The sequence below is a fragment of the Fukomys damarensis genome, unplaced genomic scaffold (genome assembly GCF_012274545.1).
Source record: "Fukomys damarensis isolate Sample0158 unplaced genomic scaffold, DMR_v1.0_HiC HiC_scaffold_6, whole genome shotgun sequence".
Taxonomy (NCBI): Eukaryota; Metazoa; Chordata; class Mammalia; order Rodentia; family Bathyergidae; genus Fukomys; species Fukomys damarensis.
Genome location: NW_022900918.1, coordinates 40,817,548 through 40,841,124, shown reverse-complemented (window position 1 = coordinate 40,841,124; position 23,577 = coordinate 40,817,548). Strand labels below are relative to the sequence as shown.

At 45.7% G+C, this 23,577-nt stretch overlaps 1 protein-coding gene across 1 annotated transcript in view; it reads right to left on the bottom strand.

Moving 5' to 3' along the window:
- The window catches only part of Myo16 (myosin XVI), a 378,094-nt gene that overhangs the window by 140,252 nt on the left and 214,265 nt on the right, over window positions 1-23,577 (bottom strand). Inside the window, exon 21 of the mRNA XM_010619995.3 lies at window positions 4,366-4,438. Within this exon, the coding sequence (XP_010618297.1) occupies window positions 4,366-4,438 (73 nt within the window). The remainder of the gene's footprint in view (window positions 1-4,365; window positions 4,439-23,577) is intronic.

The window sequence follows — 23,577 nt, the reverse complement described above, 5'->3', positions numbered from 1 at the left end:
AAAGAGAAAGAAGGAATAAAAGTACGGTAAGACAATGGGGACAATGTATCTGAAGGTGTACCTTGATGTGGTACAACTGTCTTACGGGTTTCATGTGTTCTTCTTTGGCCCATTAATCTTGTGTTCAGTACGCATGTATGATAATTAATTTTATAAAGTCTTACAAAGTAAATAAATGAATTTGATGCTGGAAAAATAAAAGGAAGGTGGAGGAAGAGGGAAAAAAGACAACTGAAACGTGCTATATACGTGTCCCACCTGCTACGGTGAATGTAATCATTATGTACTGCAAAACTGGATCACTAACAATTAAAAAAAAATCTATGAATTTTTTTTTTGTTTTGTTTTGGTACCGGGGATTGAACTTGGGACCTTGCACTTGCAAAGCAGGCGGTGGAACTACTGAGCTAAATCCCCAGTCCCCCCAAAATCTATGAATTTGAAATCTATGTGCAAAACAACTTTAAAGGGCAATACTTTATGTACACATCAGCAGATGGGCAGATACATCAATGTCGATACCTAATATGCACTGCACAAGAGACACTCTGAGTAGAATTACACAGAGCTAACGGTCCATCCTAAATGTACCAATAAACTCAATTAAAACAATGGCAAGAATGATGGGAGGTGTGTGTGACGTTAAGGGGCGGACTGTGAGAGGGACTCATGGCAATGTGTCCTTACCGTAACACATCTTAAATTTAACTTTCTCTGCATTGCTGACAACGTCCTGTATCTTGTATGTTATCTTTCTTTTTATAGTGTCAGCAATCATGGGTACTCATTGCCTAGGTTCATTACTCACTAGCAGCTATAAAATTGACTTGTTCTGGCTGCAAATTCATTCTTTATTTGTGGTGGTATTATGTTCACAATAATACATATATTCATATTATGAACATAATACATATATTATACAATGGTACATATATTATTCTTTTATGTGGTGGTATTGTGTTCATATTATGCGGTGGATTATGTTCGTAAGTTCACCTTGGAAGGAACAGCATGGTTATTAGTTGAGCCGTCCTGTCTGGTCATGCAGCACAGCTTTCCATGGCGAGGTCTATTTTGGCTTCTGCTCGTGTATTTTAACGATTATAAATATTGTCTTCTTTCCTTCACATCTTCTAACTGGTGATTTTTAAATTGTGTGCTCTTGATTTCACAACACACTACTTTGACAAGTTCTCTTGCTGTCTGCAGCAGTGGTCTCATTTGCTCTTCTGGGTGTTCTGGACACGCAGGCCTGTCACCTCCCTGCTGTGGCTCACAATGTCCTCTGCCTGTGCTGCTGCCTGTGACCAGCTACGTCTGGGGCACCACTGTCCAGCACTGCTGACACTGGGAATTTACCTCCATTCCACACTGGAGCACAGATTGTGAAAGAGCCCTCTTTAAGCCTGCAGGATATATCGCTACAGTGCTAGAGATAAACTCTGATGAGAAAGGAAATGAGGGCGGGAGAGTGCGTGAACCCTTACTATTTAACAGGGTGAAACAACAAGGACGCCATTATTGGATTAATTGGTGCAAGAGATTATACTGCAGGACTAGTAGGCTTCTCTGCACTGAAGTATCAAACTATTACTGAGTTACATAAATTATAAAATTATTTTCATTACACTGAAGAGCTTGAATAGAAACAGTTCATTAAATTCCACTATGGTTGAGATGCTGTGTCACTCAGAAAGGCCTGTGCTGAAAGCCTAACCCTGGTGTGGTGTGTTACAGAGTGGGGCCTTACAGAGGTGACTCCTGCAGCCAGGGCAGCTCTGCCCTTGCCAATGGACCTGTGTTGTTAAAAAAGACCCAGAGAGCAGCCTTGCTTTTCCCCGAGGTGAGGGCCCACAGAGCAGTCTCCTTCCAAAGAGTCAAGGCTCTGTTACACACTGGGCCTGCCACCACTCTGAATCTAGGACTTGTCAGCATCTAGAATTGTGATCAACTGATTTCTGGTCTCTTTAAGGTATTGGTCTAAGGTGCTTTGTTGTAACAGCACAAACCATCCAAGGTGAGGTCAGAGAAGCTGGAAACAGGATTTCCTATGAGGTGAAACGAATTCTCCTTTACCCGTAAGTCTTGGAGAACCCTGGAAGATCCCAAGGTGAGGAGGCTAAGGTTTGGGAGAGGTCCCCCATGGATGTCCTCAAGGTGTCCTCTTCTTACCCTCTGTCAAACTTGAAGGAACACTTGTCAGGCACACGTACAGTTAGTTATTTCCACTGTGAAGATTCCTTTCTTATGAGGTTATTTTTCCTCCAATTTTTATTGGGAATATATTTGCTCAACTTCAGTTATGTACAAAATGCTGTGTCACACACAACTTCAGGCCTGCAGAAGTGGACAGTGTCACAAATAGCTGATACGCCAGTCAATAAATCCAAAGCCAGATAAAATAAATACTTACAGAAACACTGGTGCCTCTCTAGGTCTGAACTGTTGAGCATTTTGTTGAAAGCTTTCAATGGAAGGAAACAAGAAGATGGCCCAGAGTTCATCACCCAAACCAAAGGCCTTCATTATTAAATCTACTTCGAGGCAAGATCTGCACTCATCCCTAAGAAAAGAGTCTTCTCCTTCTAAATCTCTCCTAGGTATTACTGTGTATAGCAGCGAGGAAAAAAATGGTAATTAAGAAAAATCTTTTCCACAACGGAAGTCTAACAATTGGTATTGATGTTTTATTCATACATATTAAAAAATGGCATTTAATGGGGATTCATTTTTAGATTTTAAAAACTGTCATTCCTCCTCACACAGAAATCTCAGGATGTGAAATACAAAATCTCAGGGATTGAACTCAGGTCCTTGTGCTTGTGAGGCAGGCGGCGGAACCACTGAGCTAATCCCTGGCCCAGGGTTTTGAAATACATTCTTAAAATATTTAGCAGAAAGAGAGAATACTGGCTTTGTATATTTACAGTAAGGCAAATATGCTTTAGCGATAAGGGAAGGACATGAAGGCCTGCATGCATCTGTTGTCAGCCTGCCCTCCACGGACAGGTGGACGAGTCTGGGTGAAGCTGCAGCCTGGGGAGCCGGGCTCCAGCAAGGACTCCACAGGCATCATCCCATCTGTGACTTCCACGTGTCACTAGCCAGGCCACAGATACCCAGTGATTCACCCCAGATATGAAAACTTGGCTTCTCCAAGGGGAAAATGTGAGGCCTCCACTCTGAGGTGGGGCAGTATCTGAATTCCAGCTGGGAAAAGGCTCCTGGGGGTCTGTGGAATGCGCATCACAGTTAGGAGTCTTCCCTTTCCTAATCAGGCATAAAAACACGTGGAGGGAAGAGAAACCTCCCTGGTCTCTCTCCAAGCCAGACTTCTGAGAAGAGCCGGCCCTGCTTGTCATCGTGGGTCAGGGGAAGCAGCAGCAGTGGGGTCTGCACCAAGGACGAGGCCGGCTACCAAGCATCCACATTTTAACCGCTTTGAAGTGTCCCCAGTAGCATTGGGAGCTCCAACATTTCTCGATGTGTACGGGGATGGCAGATGACCTCGAAACCTGTTTCATAATTGTGTTTAACCTCACAGATCTGCAAATGTTTTACTATCCTGATGCGACAAATAAGAGACACGTCTGCTTTCTATCTGAGTCCTTGTCCTGTGTCACTAAGCACTGCATTATGGACTTGAAGAAAATGGAGCTAAAAAAAGTTGTAAGTGAACAAACTAGGAATCACAAATTCCTAGGCTAGATGGATGCTACTTGCAGGTTTTTCTTTCAATGTGTGCCTTTTCATGGATCTATTTTCCTTCTCTGCTAAGGTGAGTATTTTTACTCTCTTTAACATTTCATTTTATATATGCTTAATTAAATAAAACCACTTGCTCCTAAATACTGCAGTATGTTGTGAAATGCTCTTCTGAGAGGGTGAACTAACACTAGCCAATGTCTCTCAGGATATCTTTTGTGAGTTTCCAATAGTCCCGTGTACGGACATCACTTGGAGAAGAATCCACAGACATCAGCCAATAAAATACAACAGCATTTCCATCCCGATGTTTGGCTAATGATTCTGGAGACTTCACCCTGACTTTAAACACATTCTCTGCCTCCCCGACCTAGCTAAAACTGCATTTCCATGAACACAGCTCAGCTCTCCGTCATACAGTACCTTCTGCAACAAGTACCTTCTGTTTCAAGGTGAGAGTGCACCAGTTGTTCAGAGGGAGGACAACACAAAAATGATGCACGATTAACAAACCGGGTATAATAATTACAAAACACGAGAGTAAAATACTTGTTTAAATCCATATCTGAATATAATTACATAATCATCTCAACTGAATTAAGAACTAAGTTAGTTGAAAAGCAATGCAAGTTCACAGATTTTAAAAGAAAGCCGACTTACTTGTTCAAATTCATTCTTCTGAAATTCTTCAAAACCAAAGATGTCCAGTATTCCAATGTCCAATGTGTGGGCACTGCAAGGAAACAAAGCACCAGAATAAACGGGGGTCCCGGGAGCACCCCGCGGCCCTCTGCTCCCGAGCCCATAGCAGGTCCCACCGATTCGGACTAAGAAAGTACCATAGTTCTCTTAGAGTCTGACGGGAGGCTCTGAGAGCAGCCAAGAAGAAGTGCAATCTCTTAAGGCTTTCGTCATGGCTGCGGTAAGTGTAAGCATAGGGCAGTGTGTAGGCGGGCTACTATTTGCTTCTCTAGACCCGCTCTGGGTCTGTCCTTTGGACTGGATCCCCTTTCCCCAGGATGTCGAGTCCATGTGGCAAGAGCCTGTGTCCAGCGCCTCTTGCCAGCTGTCCTGGCAAGAGCAGGTAAATCACAGCTGGCCATGTGCATCTCTTTCCACAGATCAGAGTTCACCACTTCCAAAATGATGTTGTGATCTTCAGGACAGGATTCTCATAAGTGAAGAATAAAGAACATGAAACTGAAATGTAATTGACCCAATCTGCATATGTAGCTCACATCTTACTGCTAAACTCACACAGTGACAGAGGACAGAAGACACACTCACCTCCATGGCAGTGGCCCTGAGTCCCAGACCCCTGGACCTGAGGCTGCTCCTTGCAAAGGGAGCTCAGACTGTGTGGAATTGGGGCTCCCATGGGGATGCACCCCCAAGCATGAACCTCAGGGTTCAGGGCTTGCTGCATCCTGCCTTCTGCTGTGGGTGTGGGTTCTCCCAGAAGCTGTGCCCACTGGTTTTTTTCTTTCCCCTCCATTTGCTTTGAACCTAATTGGCAGCCAGGTCTGGGCTTGCACCTGCATTTTGATTTTCACACCTGGCGCATAATCATGATACTTTGGGTTGCAATATGTCACTTAAGTGAGCAGTTTTTCCTTTAAAAATGTAGAATGATGATCCTGTGGTACAGTATTCTGTCGGGTTATTTTTTCATAGAGTGTAGAAATATGAGCTTAAAAACGGGAAGGAGAGGCCCGGGAATTTGGCTCAGTGGCACCACACCTGCCTCACAAGCGCAAGGTCATGAGTTCGATCCCTGGTACCAAAATAAATAATAAATATATGGGGAGGAGAGCATGTAAAACACCCTTATCTAAACGTCCCAAGACAATAGAGAAGGTAGGGATGGCAGAATTCTGTGGGTTCGCTGGCTGGCAGCAGGGCTCCACAACTCCCACTCAGGGCTTTGGTGGAACTTAAGGAAGGCAACAGAGACCCAGGCCCACACACCACCTCCTTGCCTCCCCTGCCCATGCGCGGGCTCAGGAGCATCTGACCTGCAGGAGACAGAGGACCAGCTGGGCCGGCACGGGTGGGTGAGGAAACCCACTGAGGGTCCCGACCCAGAGTGGGAGCATCGACCGTTACCAGCAACTCCGAGTTAGTGCCTTTGGTTGAAAGAGCGCTCCTCTTAAATGACTTCCACATTTTCTCAGACTCCAAATATATTTGCTTACAAAATTAAAATGTTAAAAAGAAGGTGATAAAGAAGGAAAATCTGCTGTCCGAAGGAAAATTACATGCAAATGTGATCGCGTTGAGGCGTACCTCTGCAGTTCCCGCAGACAGAACGCGCTCTCTTGAGCCTGCTGCATCACTGACTGAGTGGAGAGTGGGCCTGCAGCCTCAGCAGCAGCCAGTCCCAAAGCTTCCCACCGGCTCCTCAGTCAGGCCTTCCGGATGCCCTGACCCTGTGACTCAGACTCAGCCCCACATCCAGGTTCCCTCCTGAAGGAGGAGCAGAGAAGACCCCTGCCACCCCGCTGACCCCACTCTCCAGGCAAAGTCAGCACATCGTAAGGCGGCCCTTTCAGTTCAGCTCGCCTCAGAATGCTCCGGATTTTCCTGAGGGACGGGGAAGCTGTTTAACTTGCATTAGCTATTGTGGGTGAAGCGGGACCTTCGGAGCAGACAAAACACTAACTGACGGGCCACTGGTTTGGATTTCACCTTGCGTATCTGCTGAGATGGGAGGAAAAGGTTGAACTGAAGACAGTGCTCCCGAGAGCCTGTCCCGCCGTCCTGATGCGGCACGTGGGTGGCATGCAGGTGCTCGGGCCCCAGAGTAATCTGAGCACTGCGTCGGTCAGGAGACAGCTCCATGCTGCTTGGCATAATACCTGCAGTCTGAGTTAGAGGTGAATCTGCCTCTTAGGCTGATCACAGAATCGCGTGGGAATGCACTCCAGGCACGGGCAAGCTTGCTGTCCTCACTCTGGGGCCGCAGAGCAGCTGGTGGGAAGTCTTGGGGCCACAGGCGAGGCCCAGGCGCGTGCTGATTGCTTTACTTCACGGGAGCTCATTCTTTCATTCGTTTGGGTTCTTAACCGGCGAGGTGCACGGGTGAGCTCTCTGCTCCTCATCTTAGCCAGGGAGGGAAAGTGGGGACCCAGGGTTGCAGGCTTCGTGGGGGGGTCCCCTCCCTTACTCCTTGGAGAAAGGATAAGGGTTAGCGCTTTTGGAAAACGAACCAGGATTACAGAGTCAGCTGTCTATGGTGAGCGGAACAAGACGCTGGGGCCTCCAAAGCTGGCGTCCTCTGTGGTACTGTGAGGCCCAGCTCTCCTCCTGCACTTCCCCCAGAGAAGCCCGACTCTGCGATCCCTGAGGTGAGCACTGCAGGTCATCCGTCTGGAGGTGTAAGCAGGTGCCCAGGTGAGGGCACCGGTACCAACCCTGTGACCTTCACTCCGAGGATGCTCGCCACGGGACTTCCGGAGTCCGTGGGGCACACAGTTTGCTCCCGCGCTGCAGGGAGAGGACAGACGGGGGCAGGGGCGGGTCGGTCACCGCGTGCCTTAGTACCAAGAGCTTGCTCAGGAACTCGACCGGCAACTCTAGGTGCAATGGCCCAAGTCCTGCACAGCACGGCACAGAGCTCTGCTCTCTCTCTCTTCCCTGTGCAGAAATCAGAAAGGGAATGGGAAAGTGGGCCATTCATCAGTAACCACAGGAGGGACAAATGCTCACTGTGTCAGCACAGCCGCAGCTCACAGCCGAAAACCCTAACAACTCGGGGCTTCTCAGGAATATATGCTCCCTCCGTCCCACGTGGCACAGCCCACTCTCGAGGCTCCACTGCTCCGATGTCCCCTAGTCTGTACCCAGTGGATTCTGATATGAACATTTTGTCCCACTTCTGGGCATTTGTCTCATGGTCCACACACAAGCTTGGTGTTGGCTGCCTTGTGGCTCGCTACCTTCTCCAGTGGAGGTGGTGTGGCGTTCATCACACCTCCCAGGACAAATCAGCACCACTGTGCTTATCACACTGAGGTGTGTGTGTGTGTCATGAAAAGCATCTTTATAAACAAGAACCAAGTCAGCCTACCACAGAATGGAATTACTTTTCTAAAACCATAAATATTTGACTTATATTAATGCTTATGTTCTTCGTCTAAAGCAACTGTCATTTGAATGTAAGAGTGGACTGTTTACTATGACAATTATTTGGTGGTTAGAAATAAGGAAAGCTATGAAAAAAAAGAAATGTGGAGAGAGACAGAGACAGTTGTCGAAGCACAGACGGTCAGATGCGAGACTGTACACTGGGCTATGGAACAGCGCAGGACCCTAGTGCGTGGTAGGTGACGACTCACATTTGGGATTTGGAAATGGCTCGGCTTCACCTACTGAAGCTGAAGACAGGACTGCTGAATGGCGCAGAAGTTCCTCTGCTGGGCACCCATCCAGGAGAACAAGTACATCTGTCCAACAGAGGATGTGCACAAGGGTGTTCAGGGCTGGTTTTGTTACAGTAATAAAAATAGACACTCCCGAGTGGTGGGTGAAAGAAGTGAGGACTGCTATGCAGGCTGTGCTCCCACACAGGCAGGCGAGGCGCGGATCAAGTGCGGCTGAGTCAGTGCTCACTCAGGGTCTGGCAGTGTCAAACATGCATAACGCACACCGAAAGCAGCTGGCACTGTAGGGGCGTGGAGGCGCTGCCAGAGGAAGGGTGAGTCGTGCCCTCAGGAGGAGACACGGTCATGCGACGGGTCCAAGACTACACCAGACAGTATGTCACGCAAACAGTAAGGATTAGTACTTCCCTGGGTCCCGGCTGCAAGGCGCAGATGCCTTGTCACATATCCACGAAGTGGGACGCTCTGAGATGCAAGCTACCCGGCCACTGCCCAGGCCAACATGACGTTCAGGCAGGGAACCGAATACGGTCGGGCCTGGCTCCACAGCAGGCTCAGCACCAGCTGTTGACAGAAAGAGGTACACAGGGAAGCAAGTTCCAGCAGGACACCAGCCTGTCCTGGAGCAGGACGCAAAGACGCAAATACATTATTCAAGAAGGGACCTGAAAGGAGATCGTGTTTATCCCGCTGCTGTTCCCAGCTGTGCTTCAGATCTGCCTGTCCTCCTGCCCGTGTCCGCAGTCACCTCGGGGACTTCCACTGCTCTCTGAAAGCACAGTTCAGCTTCTTGGGGACACCTTCACACCGCGACTTGACTCCCTCCAACAAAAGGAAAGACTGGTGGCTTCTCGTGTCCTCACACTCCTCCGGATGATCCAGTCAGAGCTGCAGGCCTGAGGGTGGCTCCACCCTGCTGGGGGAGGATGGCCTCCAGCCAGCACAACGGTAAGACAGGGCAACAGGGGAGGGACACCCCGGGCCAGCGCCACTATCCTGGCTGTGCAGAGGAGCAGTGGAGAAGTGCTATTCTGGACCCATCAAGTTATCGCTACTTGGAATCCTTGACTTGAATTTGGTGCTGTCCTCAGGACCAATCAGATGATGCTCTTTTCAATCCTTCCTTTGCAGTGGGTACCGCAAATCAAAGGATGCTAATTCCGATCCTTCATTTCACAGAACAGGAAGCCAAAGGAGCTTTTCCATAGGAAGTTTGCACATGGGCCGTCTGACAGGATGTCTGTCCCAGTGCCTAATCCGAGAGGCGGACAACCAGGAATTCTGGACACAAAAGACGCCTTTCTCTTATCTTGGGGTGCTGTGAGCCTTTCCCCCAGCCTGCTCTCACTCTGCAGGGTGCACTTCTTTTCCACTCTGATTGCCTTTCTGGTGTTGTTCTTTGTTCGGGATATGGAGAACCTGAAAAGAAGCCCGAGGGGTCAGCATCAGGTGACACAGCTATGGAGGCCTGGACCCGATGCGGCAGCAGGGAGCCATGCGCTCTCTGAGGATGGGCAGCACACTGAGTGCAGAACTCGGGAACGGCTCTCTCCCAATGCAGCAGCCTGCCAGGGCCACTGTCCCTCCTGAGCCTCTAGCCAAGCTCAGATCAGCGTCCTGGGGTCACTGCAGGAAGTCGAGTCAACATTCACCAATAAGCCTGAACCAAGGACAAAGGGCTCAAAACATCTGCTTTATGACCGGCAGCACCCCGAGGTTAGCTGAAGTGTAAGACTCACACCTATGCTCAGGTTATCTGGGGAAGAAAGAGCTGAGAGAGGTCACACGCGGCTGTTGGTTGCTGAGTCACTTCTGTGTTTCCACTGGCAGAAGTCACCGGCCCACCAGGGCATGGGGTACTTTGGACCCCAGTGTCCCCGGTCCTTGCATGCTTTAAAGTTGGCCATCAACAGATGAATGAGCAGGGAAAAATGTGGTATCTACACACAGTAGAGTACTATTCTGCCATACAGAAGGATAAACTTGAGCCACGTGTAGGAAGATGCATACATGTTGCGACCATAGTGCTAAGTGAAATAAATCAGAAACACAAGCTTAAATATCATATGGCTTCTCTTTTAGGAGAAAACCAAAGTGTAAATAAATGAAAGAGCAAAGTAAAAGATAATAGGAATCAGGAAGGCAGACTTGGTGAGTGGGAAGGGGATCAAGAGATGGGGGGAAGAAGAGACGGAAAGGGAAAGGACGGAAGTAAACAGATGTGCGAGGTCCACGTCCCATCTCCCCACGCGGAAGGCAGTCCTCGTGTCCTGCACAAACGAACAAGAGCTGTCAGGCTGATCCCCCTCAGCCTGGCCGGCAGAGGGCCCGCACTCTGCCTTGGGAGCAGCCGTCCACTGACTAGGCCTGGTGCTGCTCCCAGAGACAGCGCAGCTCTCTTTCCGCGACAGGAACCCGGCCTCAACTTGCTCAATTTCATTTCCCGGCCTAGCGGACTCGTGTTCCACAGGACAATCGCTGGGGACTGTCCAGGGCCGACCAGCTCCTTCCTTCTGTGATTCTGAGGTGAAACTCACGGTAAGAAGGAAGAGGAGGGTGAGAAAGAGGAGGAAGAGGACGAGGAGGAGGAAGCGGATAGAAGTGGAGGGAACAGGAGAGAGATGGGATGGGAGGTCACCCCGGGGAGACGGTTGGGTTTTGTTTCTAGAAAAACGATTTTGACATGGGTGGCTCTGCATAGCATACACAGCCCACTGGTCAAGCCCGTTAGACAACTACAGTTCACCCTTATTGCTTGGAGTTTGTCTTGTGCTAACACGGAGTTTCAACAACTATGAAATTACCGGCACCCCGGAGGAGAGTATCGCCAGGAAGGAGGGGTTTTAATAGAAATGTGACACAAAGTCATTTCAGCTTCAGCGCTTCCAGTCGATCATAAAACTGTCTGTGTCCTGGTTCTGTAAACCACAGGCCGGGCCGATCAACCGAAACCAAGTCTCAGGAGCACCAGCCAGGTGGCTGTGCCCGGCGCGCGTTTTCCTGAGGAGGAGGAGGAGTCACAGAGTCCTGGGTTTCAGAATGGAAAACAAGCCCAAGAGGCACACTGGTTGAGCTTCCGCATGTCAGCAGATGGGGTGTGATGAGCTCAGGTTTAGGGACTGAGAAAATTAAGATTCACAAGACGCAAGTGTTTCACTGAAGATTTCATTACTGTGAAGTGGTAGGCTCAGAATGGGAATCTGTGTCTTTAGCTTGCTATTATCTTTTAAAAATGTTAAAACCCAGCTGAAAGATATGATTGCAGTATTCATGCATTAATGGCCCTGTACTTACACACTTATATGCGCCGAATATGGAAATATGAAGTCCACACGCCATTTCCACATGAGCTACCAGCCAAGGCTAAATGTGCTGCTGTTTTTACTAACGTTCTTCTTAACAGAGTTCCATGCTCTCATTGTAATAATTCTCTGCCAATCCAAACTCTCCTGTTACATTTTTTATACCTTTAGAAATCAATTGTATTGTGTATTTATTTATTTATTTATTTTTTTGGTTTTCTGAGACAGGGTCTCACTGCCTAGTTGAGACTGATCTGGAACTACGTAGCCCAGGCCGGTCTCCGACTCACAGCGATCCTCCTGCCTCAGCCTCCTGAGTGCTGGGATTACAGGCATGCACCACCATGCCCGGCTCTGTATTGCATATTTTTAAGGTATGCAATATTATATATTATATATAGAGATAACTATAGTGGGAAAAAACTAATACATTATCATTTTTCAACTCATTTTTCTCTTACAATGCACCCCCATCCTATGTCAGCTTTTATTTTCTAGAAAAAAGTCCTAAAAACAATGCACCCTCATCATTCATTTTGTGTTCTAGATCCTCCACCTCATTCATCCTACAAATTTGCTACTTTGTAGCCTTTAATCAACAGCTCTGCCCTCTCCCCACCCCCGTGAGGTTCTGGCCACTAAATATTTTAAATATTGTTTGTGGATATCTTTGTGATTTCATGTAAGCATTGAAAATCAAAAGTCTTCTTTATCCAACGCTCTGAGATGGTACTGGTCCGGAAGATGACAGACCAAGGAGTTGAAGACATGAGGAAGCGGGGCCATCTCAGGATCTAGAGTCACCTGGGAAGTGGATGGGGGTCTTGCTACCCTTCACCCTCAAGTGTAAATGTAACAACTCCAAACTGGTGGTCCCGAGCGGCAGCTGTGAGTTACCTGGGGACCTGGTGCAGTGCAGCCCTGGATGACCAAGCACCGAAACCGTCCTTCACGTAGTGAGTGTTCATTTTTAGTCTCAAGTCTGTGTGCTGGCATGGATGGCAGGACCAGCACCAGCAGGTCCGAGATGACGGTGTCCACCTGCCCCATGGCACGGATGTCCCTGTGTCTTCTAGCTGAGTCCTGCGCCCGGCAGTGACCAGGGTCTGAGACAGCAGATTCCCGAGGCCAGGAGATGGCTCACCAGCATTTCTGCTGGATTCTCTTGGCTAAAGCAGGTGACCAGACAGCTCAGATTCCCAGGTTAAGAATACACTTATCCCCCAAGGAAGAGATGCACCTGACCCACACGCGGGGCACGGATGCACGGGGACGGCCGCATTTCTCACACTTGCCCATGACTCTTCTCTTGTAAACTAGGTGTGCCGCAAGTCATGTTGGTTCCTTCACGCATTCAGCGAATCTCTACTGAACACCCAGTTCAGCCAAAGACTGCTCTGAATGCCAGAGACCCATGTGCCAGCCTCGCCCTCAGACCATGTCCGATATACGTGGATTAAACTGTGGTGATACTGTCAGAGGATGCAAGGAAACTGCCCTATGTGGAAGGGGTTATTTAAATCCTGTAGCTTTAAAGTGAAGCTTTTCTCCCCTCACTCTTCTGACTGTGTTCAACAGAGAAAGCACCTTTGGAAACAGCAGAATTTTAGGGTTCACTCCCCAATCTATCTCTTCCCTGCTGTGACACTGGGCTACTCAGGGTTTCCTTGAGAAAGGGGAGAGCATGAGGCCCGCACTAGCTAATGTCAATAAGAGACGGTAACACCTTCAGCTCCAAGCCCAGCTCGCTCATGGGTAGCAGAGGACCATGGTAATTGTACTTCTGTCCTATATTACACTTGCACACCTAAGATGCCAGGACTGGAGAATGTGTTTCTTACAAGACAGCAGAGGGGAAAGAAAAGCTCAAAATGTGTGGCTGAGGCAACTAAAGGGCCCTTTTAGTTGCAAAGCGCAACTTCCTCAATGAGAAAATGTGAGTTCAGACAGGCAAGTGATACTGAAATAGCAGTACTGACATGTCCTTCTGGGCTTCTGTTATCTGTTTATTTCCGAGAGAGAGAGAGAGAGAGAGAGAGAGAGAGAGAGAGAGAGACAGACACGGGGTCTCTGAGAGCCAGAAGGGGACCTCCTGTCTCACTCTGAGCCACTCTGAGCTGTACTCACCCCGCAGAACACACAGTGCCTGGCGGGAGTGTGGTCAGCACAGGGCAGGCTGCTTAGGGGAAGCAGCCAGGCACACCCCTGCCGGGAAGGAGGCAGGGCAGGCCTGTCCAGCAGTGCAGAAAGCTTATGCTTTGCAAAAAACACACATGTTTTGGTGGCCTCTGCATTCCTGGCTCAAGAAAGAGCTGGAGAAGTAGAAATCTAGAAGGCTTTTATTAGACTTATAAATCATCTAATTTCTTAGATCTCTCACTGGAACTAGCTGGCTCGCAAATAATATTTGCATATAACATAATGGTTATTATAAAAAGGACTAGCATTTGCTACTAAAAATGTCATATTCTCATAGATATGGCAAATCTATTTTTCTTTCCCTATGCTGAAAAAAATTCAGACAAAAATACATAGCTCTTTCTTAGCTCAATAAGCTGTACAATTATTGAAGCAATTTTTCACAGATCATATGATTAATATTTGAATTCCACCACCATTTGGGCCACAGTGTGTGGTAATTTTTATAATAAGAGTGGCATGTTTTTAGCCATTACTTTGCATTCGTTATGGGGTAATTTTTGTTTAGCATTATAAGGTGCCTGATGTTCTGGTAACAATCACAGTACTTTTCTATTCTTCCTGATTCTGTAAATTGAAAGTAAAAACAACCTTACAAATAATGAAAAATAAATGCACAGTTGTGGAGCAAAGATTTTTAGCTCTTTAGGAAATCATTATACATGTAAGTGCTCTGTAAGGAAATGGAGCAGAAGGAGAATTATTTGGAAAGCAGGTTTTGTCTCAGATATTTGCTAAATTGCATGGTTTTGGTTGTCATGGTAATGAGCAGCATGATTTAAATCAGTCTACACAGAAATAGAAGTCACTCATCCTATATTCAAAAGAAACCTCATTATTTAGTGGAAAAAAAATCAGTTTTGATGGAGGAGAAAACAGCGTGGCGGATTTACCTTTCTGACAAACTGCTTGTTATTTTATCTCTGAAGCAACATAAAAACAAAATATTTAGAAATAAACAACAAAGGAAGAATTACTCGCGAAGCTTGTGGGATGAACCAAGAGATGTTCAGGGGAGTTTTCACAGGCAAGCTAAAGAAAATTACTGTAAAATGTAAAACAAACATTCAACCATGGAATTCAAGAAACAAGAACAAAGTTCAAAGAAAGTGGAAGTGAGAATGTAATAAAATTGCACCTTTAAATAAGAAACAGAAATAAGTGATACAATAAACTGTACAGTAATAAATAGAAATAATAAAACCAAAAGTAGTCTGAAAATAGTGCTCACAGGTAAGTCCGAGCAGGATACCAGTGGTGTGAGAAATGCACAGATGCACAGTACCTGTCATGCCACATCTGGCGAACTATATCAAAGCACGGATGGCAAGATTGCAAAGCGAAGCCACGACTACGTTAATGAATCTGCTTCGGAGTTGAAAGTGGTTAGTTTTCTATAAAATATTTCTGGCTTAAAAAAAACACTAATCTGGGGTTATTCCTCTTTTTCAAATCCTAGAGGATTTTAGGTAGATTCTCTGGACATTAAAGGAATAGATCATCTTCATTTAATACACACTGTTTTAGAGAAGAGAAAAACAGAAAAAGATGCCTCAGTTACCCATTATTATGCTTGATAGCAAAGAATTGTATAAGAAGATAAAATCAGAATCTCATCTCAATCATGAAAATAAATGCAGGGCTGGGGATGTAGCTCAGGGGTGCTGCCCCTGCCTGGCAAGTGCAAGGTCCTGAGTTTGATACCCAGCACCAGGAAAGAAAGACAGACAGGAAGGAAGGAATGAAGGAAGGAGAAAGAAGGAAAGAGAGAGAGAAAGAAAGAAAATAAACGTAAGGTAGTAATCTAGTATATCATAATGAAGTAGAGTTTACATTATAAATAATGAATAATTTAGCCAAAAATAACACACCAATGTAATTTGCCACATGAGCAAAGAATAGGAGAGAATTGCCATGATCATCTTAATAAATAAAGAAAATATGAGATAAGAGCTAGCATTCATTTAGGAGAGATTACTGGAATACTAGGTAAGCATATTGTTTAGTGGCAAAAATTACAAATATCATCAATTTGGAAACAAGATGAAAAGAGCTGCTATTCTCCCAATTTTTAAGACTACACTGGCAGTGCTAGTCAATGAAATAAAATAAGAACGAATAACAGATAAAGAGAAAAGAAAGAAAAATCATTATAACCATTTAATTAGAAATTAGTAAGACATTCCACGGGAAAATTATTAGAACTAATAATAAGAGTCAGCAGGATTTCTACATATAAGATCAACATAGAAAAACTCAAGATTCATGATTTCAGTAAACAAATTAAAATGTAAGAGAAAAATAGCATTCATCATAGCAACACAAAGTATCCAGGAAGTACATCAAATAAAGGTGTGCAATAGATTTGGAAAAAAATTACAAACATAAAATGAATAAAAAAGAGTACTTGAATACATGATGAAATATAAATCCTATTTGTGGAAAACAAGAATGAATAGCCTAAAAGGGCTAATTTCTTTCATATTAATCTATAAGTATGTTTCTAGTCAACATCCCAAAAGGGTATTTTTATGAACAATCAAAATGATTATAAAATTCATATGTAAAAATAAAGATCCAAAACAAATAAGAATAGGAACTTATTGAAAGAGCTAAGTTATTAAAAATATACGTTATCAATAAAGTTTTAGTTGGATAAAAATCAAGAAGGGAATGAACAAACACTGCTAATAGATAGGGAAGGTGGTGTGGTTTACATCTAGATGTCCATCAAAGCCTCGTGTGTTCATGGGTGGGGCTTTGGGAGGTGACTGGATCATAGGTGTGGGAGACTCGGGGGTGGATTAGTCCATGGATGAACTTACAGCTCAATGCCATGTTGGAAGGTGGAGCCTGGTGCAGGAGGTGGATCACTGGGGGTGTGGCCTGGAAAGGGCTCTCTCTGTCCTCCCTTGATTGCTCTCTGCCTTCTGCCTGCCCTGCCTTGGACTGTTTCTCCTCACCCTGTCCCTCTGCCAGGCCACCTTTCCCTGAAGGCAGCAGACTATGGACTGAAACCTCTACAGACTGTGAGCCAAAATAAACCTCTCCTCCTTAGAGCTGTGGGTGTCCAGTACAGTGTCTCAGCAACAAGACAGTAACTAAGACAGTAGGGTCATAGAATATCGACCACATACATAAAGTCTTATCAATTCTTCACATACACACATTCCTGATGTGTTGAAAATCTAAAGTTTTTAGGAAAAGTCAGATACTCTTGGGGTAGAAAAAAAAATATCTGTGATGAGGCCCAACCTCACAGCCCCGTACAGGACAGGGACAATCCTTCCATGTGTCTGAGTGTGAGGGCACAGCATGGCACACAGCTGCCTTGGGGAACATGTTCAACTTTGCTCCTGGGAGATGCAAATTAATGCTTTCCCTACAATTCTGTGATTAAACAGAACTGCTGAGAAAATCATGTATCTCAGAAGACATGTACAAGATTGCAACATTCTGCATAACTGAGAAAAAGATGGAAAAGACGAATTTCCTCCAATAGGGAAATAGATGGAAGCACTGTGGTATCAATGCAGCAAGGAAAAAGAGCAAACTTAATCTGGATATGGTAAGGTATTTAAATCTCAAAAGCTATGTGAAGTTTAAAAGGGAAAGCACAGAAAATACACCACAGGCAAGCGTTTCCGTAATTCCTCCGGGCTCATGGCCTTCTGTACTGAAGACAAACCAATCATTAGAGAAATAAAAACAAATTCGGGAAATTTACACAAAATTGATTATATTTCTGTCTCTGAAAGGGGAGGACAAAAATGGATCTAAGTAGGAAAACCAAAGCAACCTGCCTTGTAGTTCTGTGTTTTTTTTTTTTTTTTTTTTTTTTTCCCATTTTTTTTTTTTTTTTTTTTATCCCACTAAGACTTGGAAGCCAAAGTTGCAAAGGGTTAATCATGTAAATTTAGGTAGCAGTTAAATGGATGCCTCATATTTCACTTTGTACTCTTTGACTATTAAATCTTTTCCAAAAAGAATAAAAGATGACACATAATAGAGGTTATTATGCATTAAATGGAAAAAATCTGTATAAGTCTATTTTCTTTTCTTACAAAAGCTTGGCAGGCATTTTTTATTATTTTTATAAGGCATTTGAAAATTGATAATATAAATCATTTATTAAGAATTAAGTGCTTTCATTGTAATTAATAAGGTAATGCACACATATTCTTCTTTCTAACCCACATTTAATTACTTATAAATTGATTTCTAAATTTTTAGATTCTTGTCTTCCTTGTAGATTTTTTAAAGTTTTAATTCCCATCAGAGTTTAAATCTTCACAACAATTTCAATGGAGAGTTACAAGGGAGGAAATTGAACTTAACACATGAAGTAAAATGTTTGGATCAGATTTTAAGTAGAATGCTTTAATCAGATCCATTTATCTCAGAAGACATGCAGAAGTGTACAACACTGTCTGTAACTGAAGAACAGGGAGAAGAAACACAAGATCCCAGGTTCCACTTGGGTTTCAGCCTTTTTGTCTGTTGAATGAGGGTACACGATAGGCCCTGTCCTTTTCTGCATTTTAATAACAGGGGTTTATAAGATATACATCAAGAGACCGAGACAGAGACAGGTTTCACTTAGGACTCTTGTGTGATGTCAATGTACCCTGTGGCTTGATGTTTCCAATTTTGTTATCAAAATAGCAGTCACTTAAACCGATTCCCGTTACAGGGGAGATATGTGTGGCCTGGTGAGCTCAAACACTCCTGTGTCCCGCAGTGGCCCGTCCCTGCCCTACCACACAGTGTGAGAGCCACACAGAGTGGCAGCTGCCCAGTCCTTTGGAAGACATCTCCTCGGTCCCAAAGAGCAGGGAACATTGCAGTCTGGAGCTGACAGAGGACATACCAGTGTCACCCCACAAAGAGGCATGGGGCCGGCATATGTGGGGGCGTGGCCAGTGGTATGAATTATCTGGACGTGCAGAGGTGAGGGGCTTTGGAGCCAGGAGCCCAAGTCCTCCTGGAACTCGTGGTTACGGATGAGACATCGGCTATGGGGCCATAAGTCACAGTAAACTCACTGCAAAACTCACTGCCTTTCAGAGTGAAGGCTCTGTTCCCTGTCCCCCCACACTCCAGCTGTCACTTAGCACGGTCCCAAGGTCGGTGTTCACCAAGCCAGCCCGACCTTCCCTGTCCCCACCTGAGTTCCCGCCCAGACGCCCATGTCTTTCTTTCATCCTTGCTTCCTGTTACATCAGGAAAAGGGCCCAGAGGCTGCAGCTCGGGGATGTCCTCATCAGGCTCTCTCCCGCTGAGGGTCTCGGGTGGTGCCAGACCCTCTGGGCCCTCTCGGGTCTGGACTGGATGGACTCTGAGTCACCCTTTGTGCCCTACAACAGGCAAGAACTGTAACACACCTGTCCTGGAAATCACGAGGCTTCTTTCCCTGACTACACTCCCCAGCCGTTTATCTGAGCTGGGGTCCCGCTTGGCTCTTTCCCTTGAGGGGATGATGACAAGCCTTCCTCTGACCCTAAGGAGACCTGTCCACAGCGAGCCTGGCAGGACCAGCGTGCTCACACCCGGCATAGACAGCACAGTCCACTGAAGGACACAGACCCAGGATGATCCCAGTGGCTGCCGCTTCTGGAACAGATTGTCATCAGACTTTTACAAATGTTTTGGCAGGGTGGGCATCAAATTCAGGCCCTCAAACACATTGCTAGCTCTATCTTCACAGTTTTAACTGAGTTAATCAGCTCAAGATGACCTCCCTTATTCACAGAAGACAAGTCAATTGTACCTTTGTGAGGACAGTTTGTCACTGTTATGGTTACTTTCCAGTCCTTTTGAAAAATCACACACTGCGTGTGACATTAAAAATAATTTTGTGAGGTAACTGGAGGATTAAAATTACTGTGTGAGTGCACATACACACACACACACACACACGAGGCATGTGTGCACCTGTTGTGAAGTCTAGGCTTCTACACAACCTGAACAACACAGGAGTGTGAGCACCTGCTCTCCACACCAGCCACGGCTGCCTCTGAACCCTGGGTCCCAGACACACTCTGTGTTGCTGAATACCGACTATACTTTGATTTAGGAAAAACCAGCACCCCCAAATCAAAAGCTCAACGGTGTATCTCAACTCACTACCACACTTAGTGAGCACAGTGGGGTTTTGTGAGAAACCTTTGCTGCAGGAGTCAAGGCAAATGCTCCGGTATGGAAAGTGAAAAGCAAACAAAAATAAACAAAGCCGACATAAATTTTTTAAAAACCATGAAATATGAAATCCATCATTAGATGCTCAGCAACATCTGTGAAGCTCATCTGTGTGTAAGGCAGAGGATGTGTTTAATGGTCCAGCCTGGCCTCACCCTCAGCCCCAGGGGCTTTGTAAACTAAGTTTCAGCTGACTGTTCCTCATGCATGAGATTCCTGATGAACATTTGTTTCTCCCTTAAAAATCAAATCTTACCTACTAAAAATGATCTTAGAAAAAAAGGGACTTTCTGACGTACTTGCTGTCGTTTTAATGTTGAAATTACTCATGTATGAGGAGACATCTCACTATATGCTTTAACGTCATAAACTGTATCGAGAATTACTTCATTAAAAACAGGTCACACATAGAGTCATTAAAATGCTTACAACTTTAAAATGCTCAGGAATACCAGGAAACATTGAGGACGGTAATTCAGAATTAATGAATGTCTTTAGCCAATAAATTAAGAAATTATTACAGTCCAGGTACAGGGACTTTGGGGTTGTGAGGAGACTCAGCTATGCCTAAGGTTCACATGGAAAGCTCTATCTGTGAGTGTCTGTTTTTATGCCATTCATTGCATTACTAATTTGGACTGTGACCTAGAAAAGGTTCAGAAACTGTATAACGTTTCATAATTATATTAAGTGCTACCTGATTGCATTAAGGGATACAAATGAAATTTGCAGAAAATCTATGTTTTAATGTGAACAGAAAAATGATTCTCTTATATTTAACATCCTCGAAATCTAACAAGCATGTGCATCTGTACCACTAAGTATTTCAGCAAAGACGGTGCTTTAGTAGAAAAAACACAAGTCATGGAACTATGAAATGAAAGCCCATGCCAATTTAACTTAATGCACAGAGCCTAGTGAGTCACCACCCGTTCAAGGTCAAGATGAAGGCCAGCTTTCCCAGCCATGCCATGGTATTCGCATCAAATGCTGATGAGGGATCCTTTCTTTAAACCTGCAAAATCTTCAATGATATAATTATTTTGTTCTCTAAATGAAACATTTGACCCCAAAAGTTAAGACAGCAAACCGCAGGTAAGACGTACACTTTTCCTGAAGACCGTGGAATTGCTCACCATGTCATGCTAGTGGGGATTCTTCGCTTCCGTGTGGACCCCATTATTCCCCTGAATGGTGCTGATACTGGGTCCCTGTGTACCCACCTCACATACTGACAGGACCTTCAGTTCAAATCCCCTGGGGCTGATGCGGTGACCACTAAGCAGGACACAGCAATTTAAATGGATGAAGAATCACCTAGATTAGTAAGGCACTCCGTGGGTGTGCCTCACCCCGCGTGGAGACATGATGTGGGTTCTACATCTGTTCCCTCACCCCTTCCTCTCTGGTGCTGGTCCCCTGCTCTGTTTTCCAGCCATCATGAACTAAGCACCTCTGCTCCCCCGCACCCTTCTGCCATGATGTTTCTGCCTTGAAGCCAGCTGGCCATGGGCTGACCCCCTGAAACCCTGAGCCAAACTACACACTTGGAGCTTTAAGTTGTGGGGGTCAGGTACTATGGCCCAGGGACATGAAAGCGGACCGATTCAGATGTATTCTTCTTACTTCAGAGAGTGAGTTGCTAGTTTTGAGACTGTGGGAAGCCATGTGGCACTGTTAACATTGCTAACTATCATGAACTACCTCGACCAGATTCCTTCGGAACACGGGCCTTTCCATGAATGTGCTGATGAAATATGGACCTCTAGGAAATCCCACACTGACCTGAACATTTCTTTTCTTATAATTCTTCCCATTGCTACAACATCTAACATTTTCTTCTACTACTTAAGCCCATATTCCAGGTGTACCGGGTAGCAGAGAGGAGGTTTAATAGTGTGAGAAATTTCACCAGTGACCTTTTTCTGCAGCAGCTGTGCACTCCACCCAGTCGCTGTCAGTCTGTGGAGCGGGGAGCCGACACCAGACGGTTTCTGGGCAAAGCCACCCTCACAGGGATGCCTCTGCCCTCACCCCAGCTCCTGGTGTTCCCGTCCGTCTCCCTACAGGACATGTGCTCTCTCTTCCTCACCGCCCCACAGGATTCCAGGCCGAAGGTTCTCCTCCATGTCAGTACCTGGTGTCCTCCCTGCTCCTTTTCCCCTCTGGGATCCCCTGCTCACAGGGACCAAGCACTGCTTCTGAGCTATTTGTCCTCACATTGTGCAATAATCAAAGACCACAAACTGTGCTCCAGACACAGCGGGGCACGCTTCCAACATGTCATCCCTGTGTCCGAGAGGAAGAAGTATGCGAACCGACAAACACGAAGCTGTGGTCTTTGCTTACCACGAAGCAAATCAAGCCAAACAGCGGAGAAAGCCCCTACGGACCCCAGTGTCTTATATGAACTGTGACATTTCTATTTCTAAGGAAATGTACTTGCTACTCTCTAAAGCAAATTACATCACCGAGGGACATCTGGAAGGAAGAGATCCAGCTGTGTCCGGGGAGTCCGGTGTGTAGGCTGCATTCTATACAACCCTTCCTTCCCCATACACGGACTCACAGACCCAGAGTCTTATCAGCCGCTGTGTCATTGTCATAGCCACCACCCGACTGTGTGACCGCGTACACATGTGCTGGCGGCTTTCTGTGTGCCGCCTTTGACCTTCAAGTGACCTGGACAAAAGACAAGTCCTTGCAAGCAGGTGTCAGAACAGGCCTAGGTAAATGGGAGCTCCCCGGGGCCAAACATGATTAATGGGAACTTTAAATGTCCCTGTTTGAGGGTCCAGGGATTTAGCTCAGTGGTACTGTGTTTGCCTCTCAAGCACAAGGTCTGGAGTTCAATCCCTAGCGCCCACCCCCCACCAAACTGTCCATGTTTAGGCCAACTAAAGTATTTTAAGAAAGCAACGGCAGAATCCTTAAGAAACTGATGGCTTAGAGAAAACCAAAACCAAAATCTCCACAGGTATCTGAACTCAGTTTATTCACTGTATTGTAACTGCGCCAAACTGTGCTGCCTAAAAATGTGGATTTCAGATCATGAAGGTAAAAATGAATGAATGAAAGAGTTAATCAATGAAACTAATATCTTCAGTACCTCTCTTTTGGCTCACAATGATGTTTTAAACATCATTTATTCCTAATTTTAATCTACTCATTCTTAAGCTGTTCCTTACAGTGAAAGAGAAATGTTCTATGGGCTGTATTTCCCAGATGTGTATACCAACCTCTTGGATGTCTGAGTCATAACACAACAGTGTACACACATATGTGCTTATATCTACAGGTATTTTATTCAGAACTCTGCACAGACCAGCTGACATAAATACAGGCCTCGTGCCTGAACATGTCTGGAGAAGGCCCTCACAGTTTCTAGAACCCTGAATCTGTCCAAGCCTGAAAAACACTGATGCAGGATTCAATTTAGGAAAAAGAATTTAAAACTGAATTCTGGCAGTTCCACCTTGGTGATATAAGCATTGCACAGGTCCACTTCTAGGAGCTGCAGGAAATGGTGCGTGCTAACCAGAAACCCTTACTAGCACTGCAGGCCTGCCAATCACACAGATGACAGCTCACAGAAAGTTCAGTACTGTCCAGAGTGCGGTCTTGGTTTTGTGATTCTCCCAGTGAATGAAGGCGGCATCCGCTACTTCTCTGGGTGCCACCCACCCCAACGTCTACCTGCTCCCCACCCACAGAAATCCTGTCTCTAGGAGGCCCCCATGGAGGTGCCGGTCTGGCCCTGTGCAACCATGAGCCTGAGTCCAAGGTGCCCC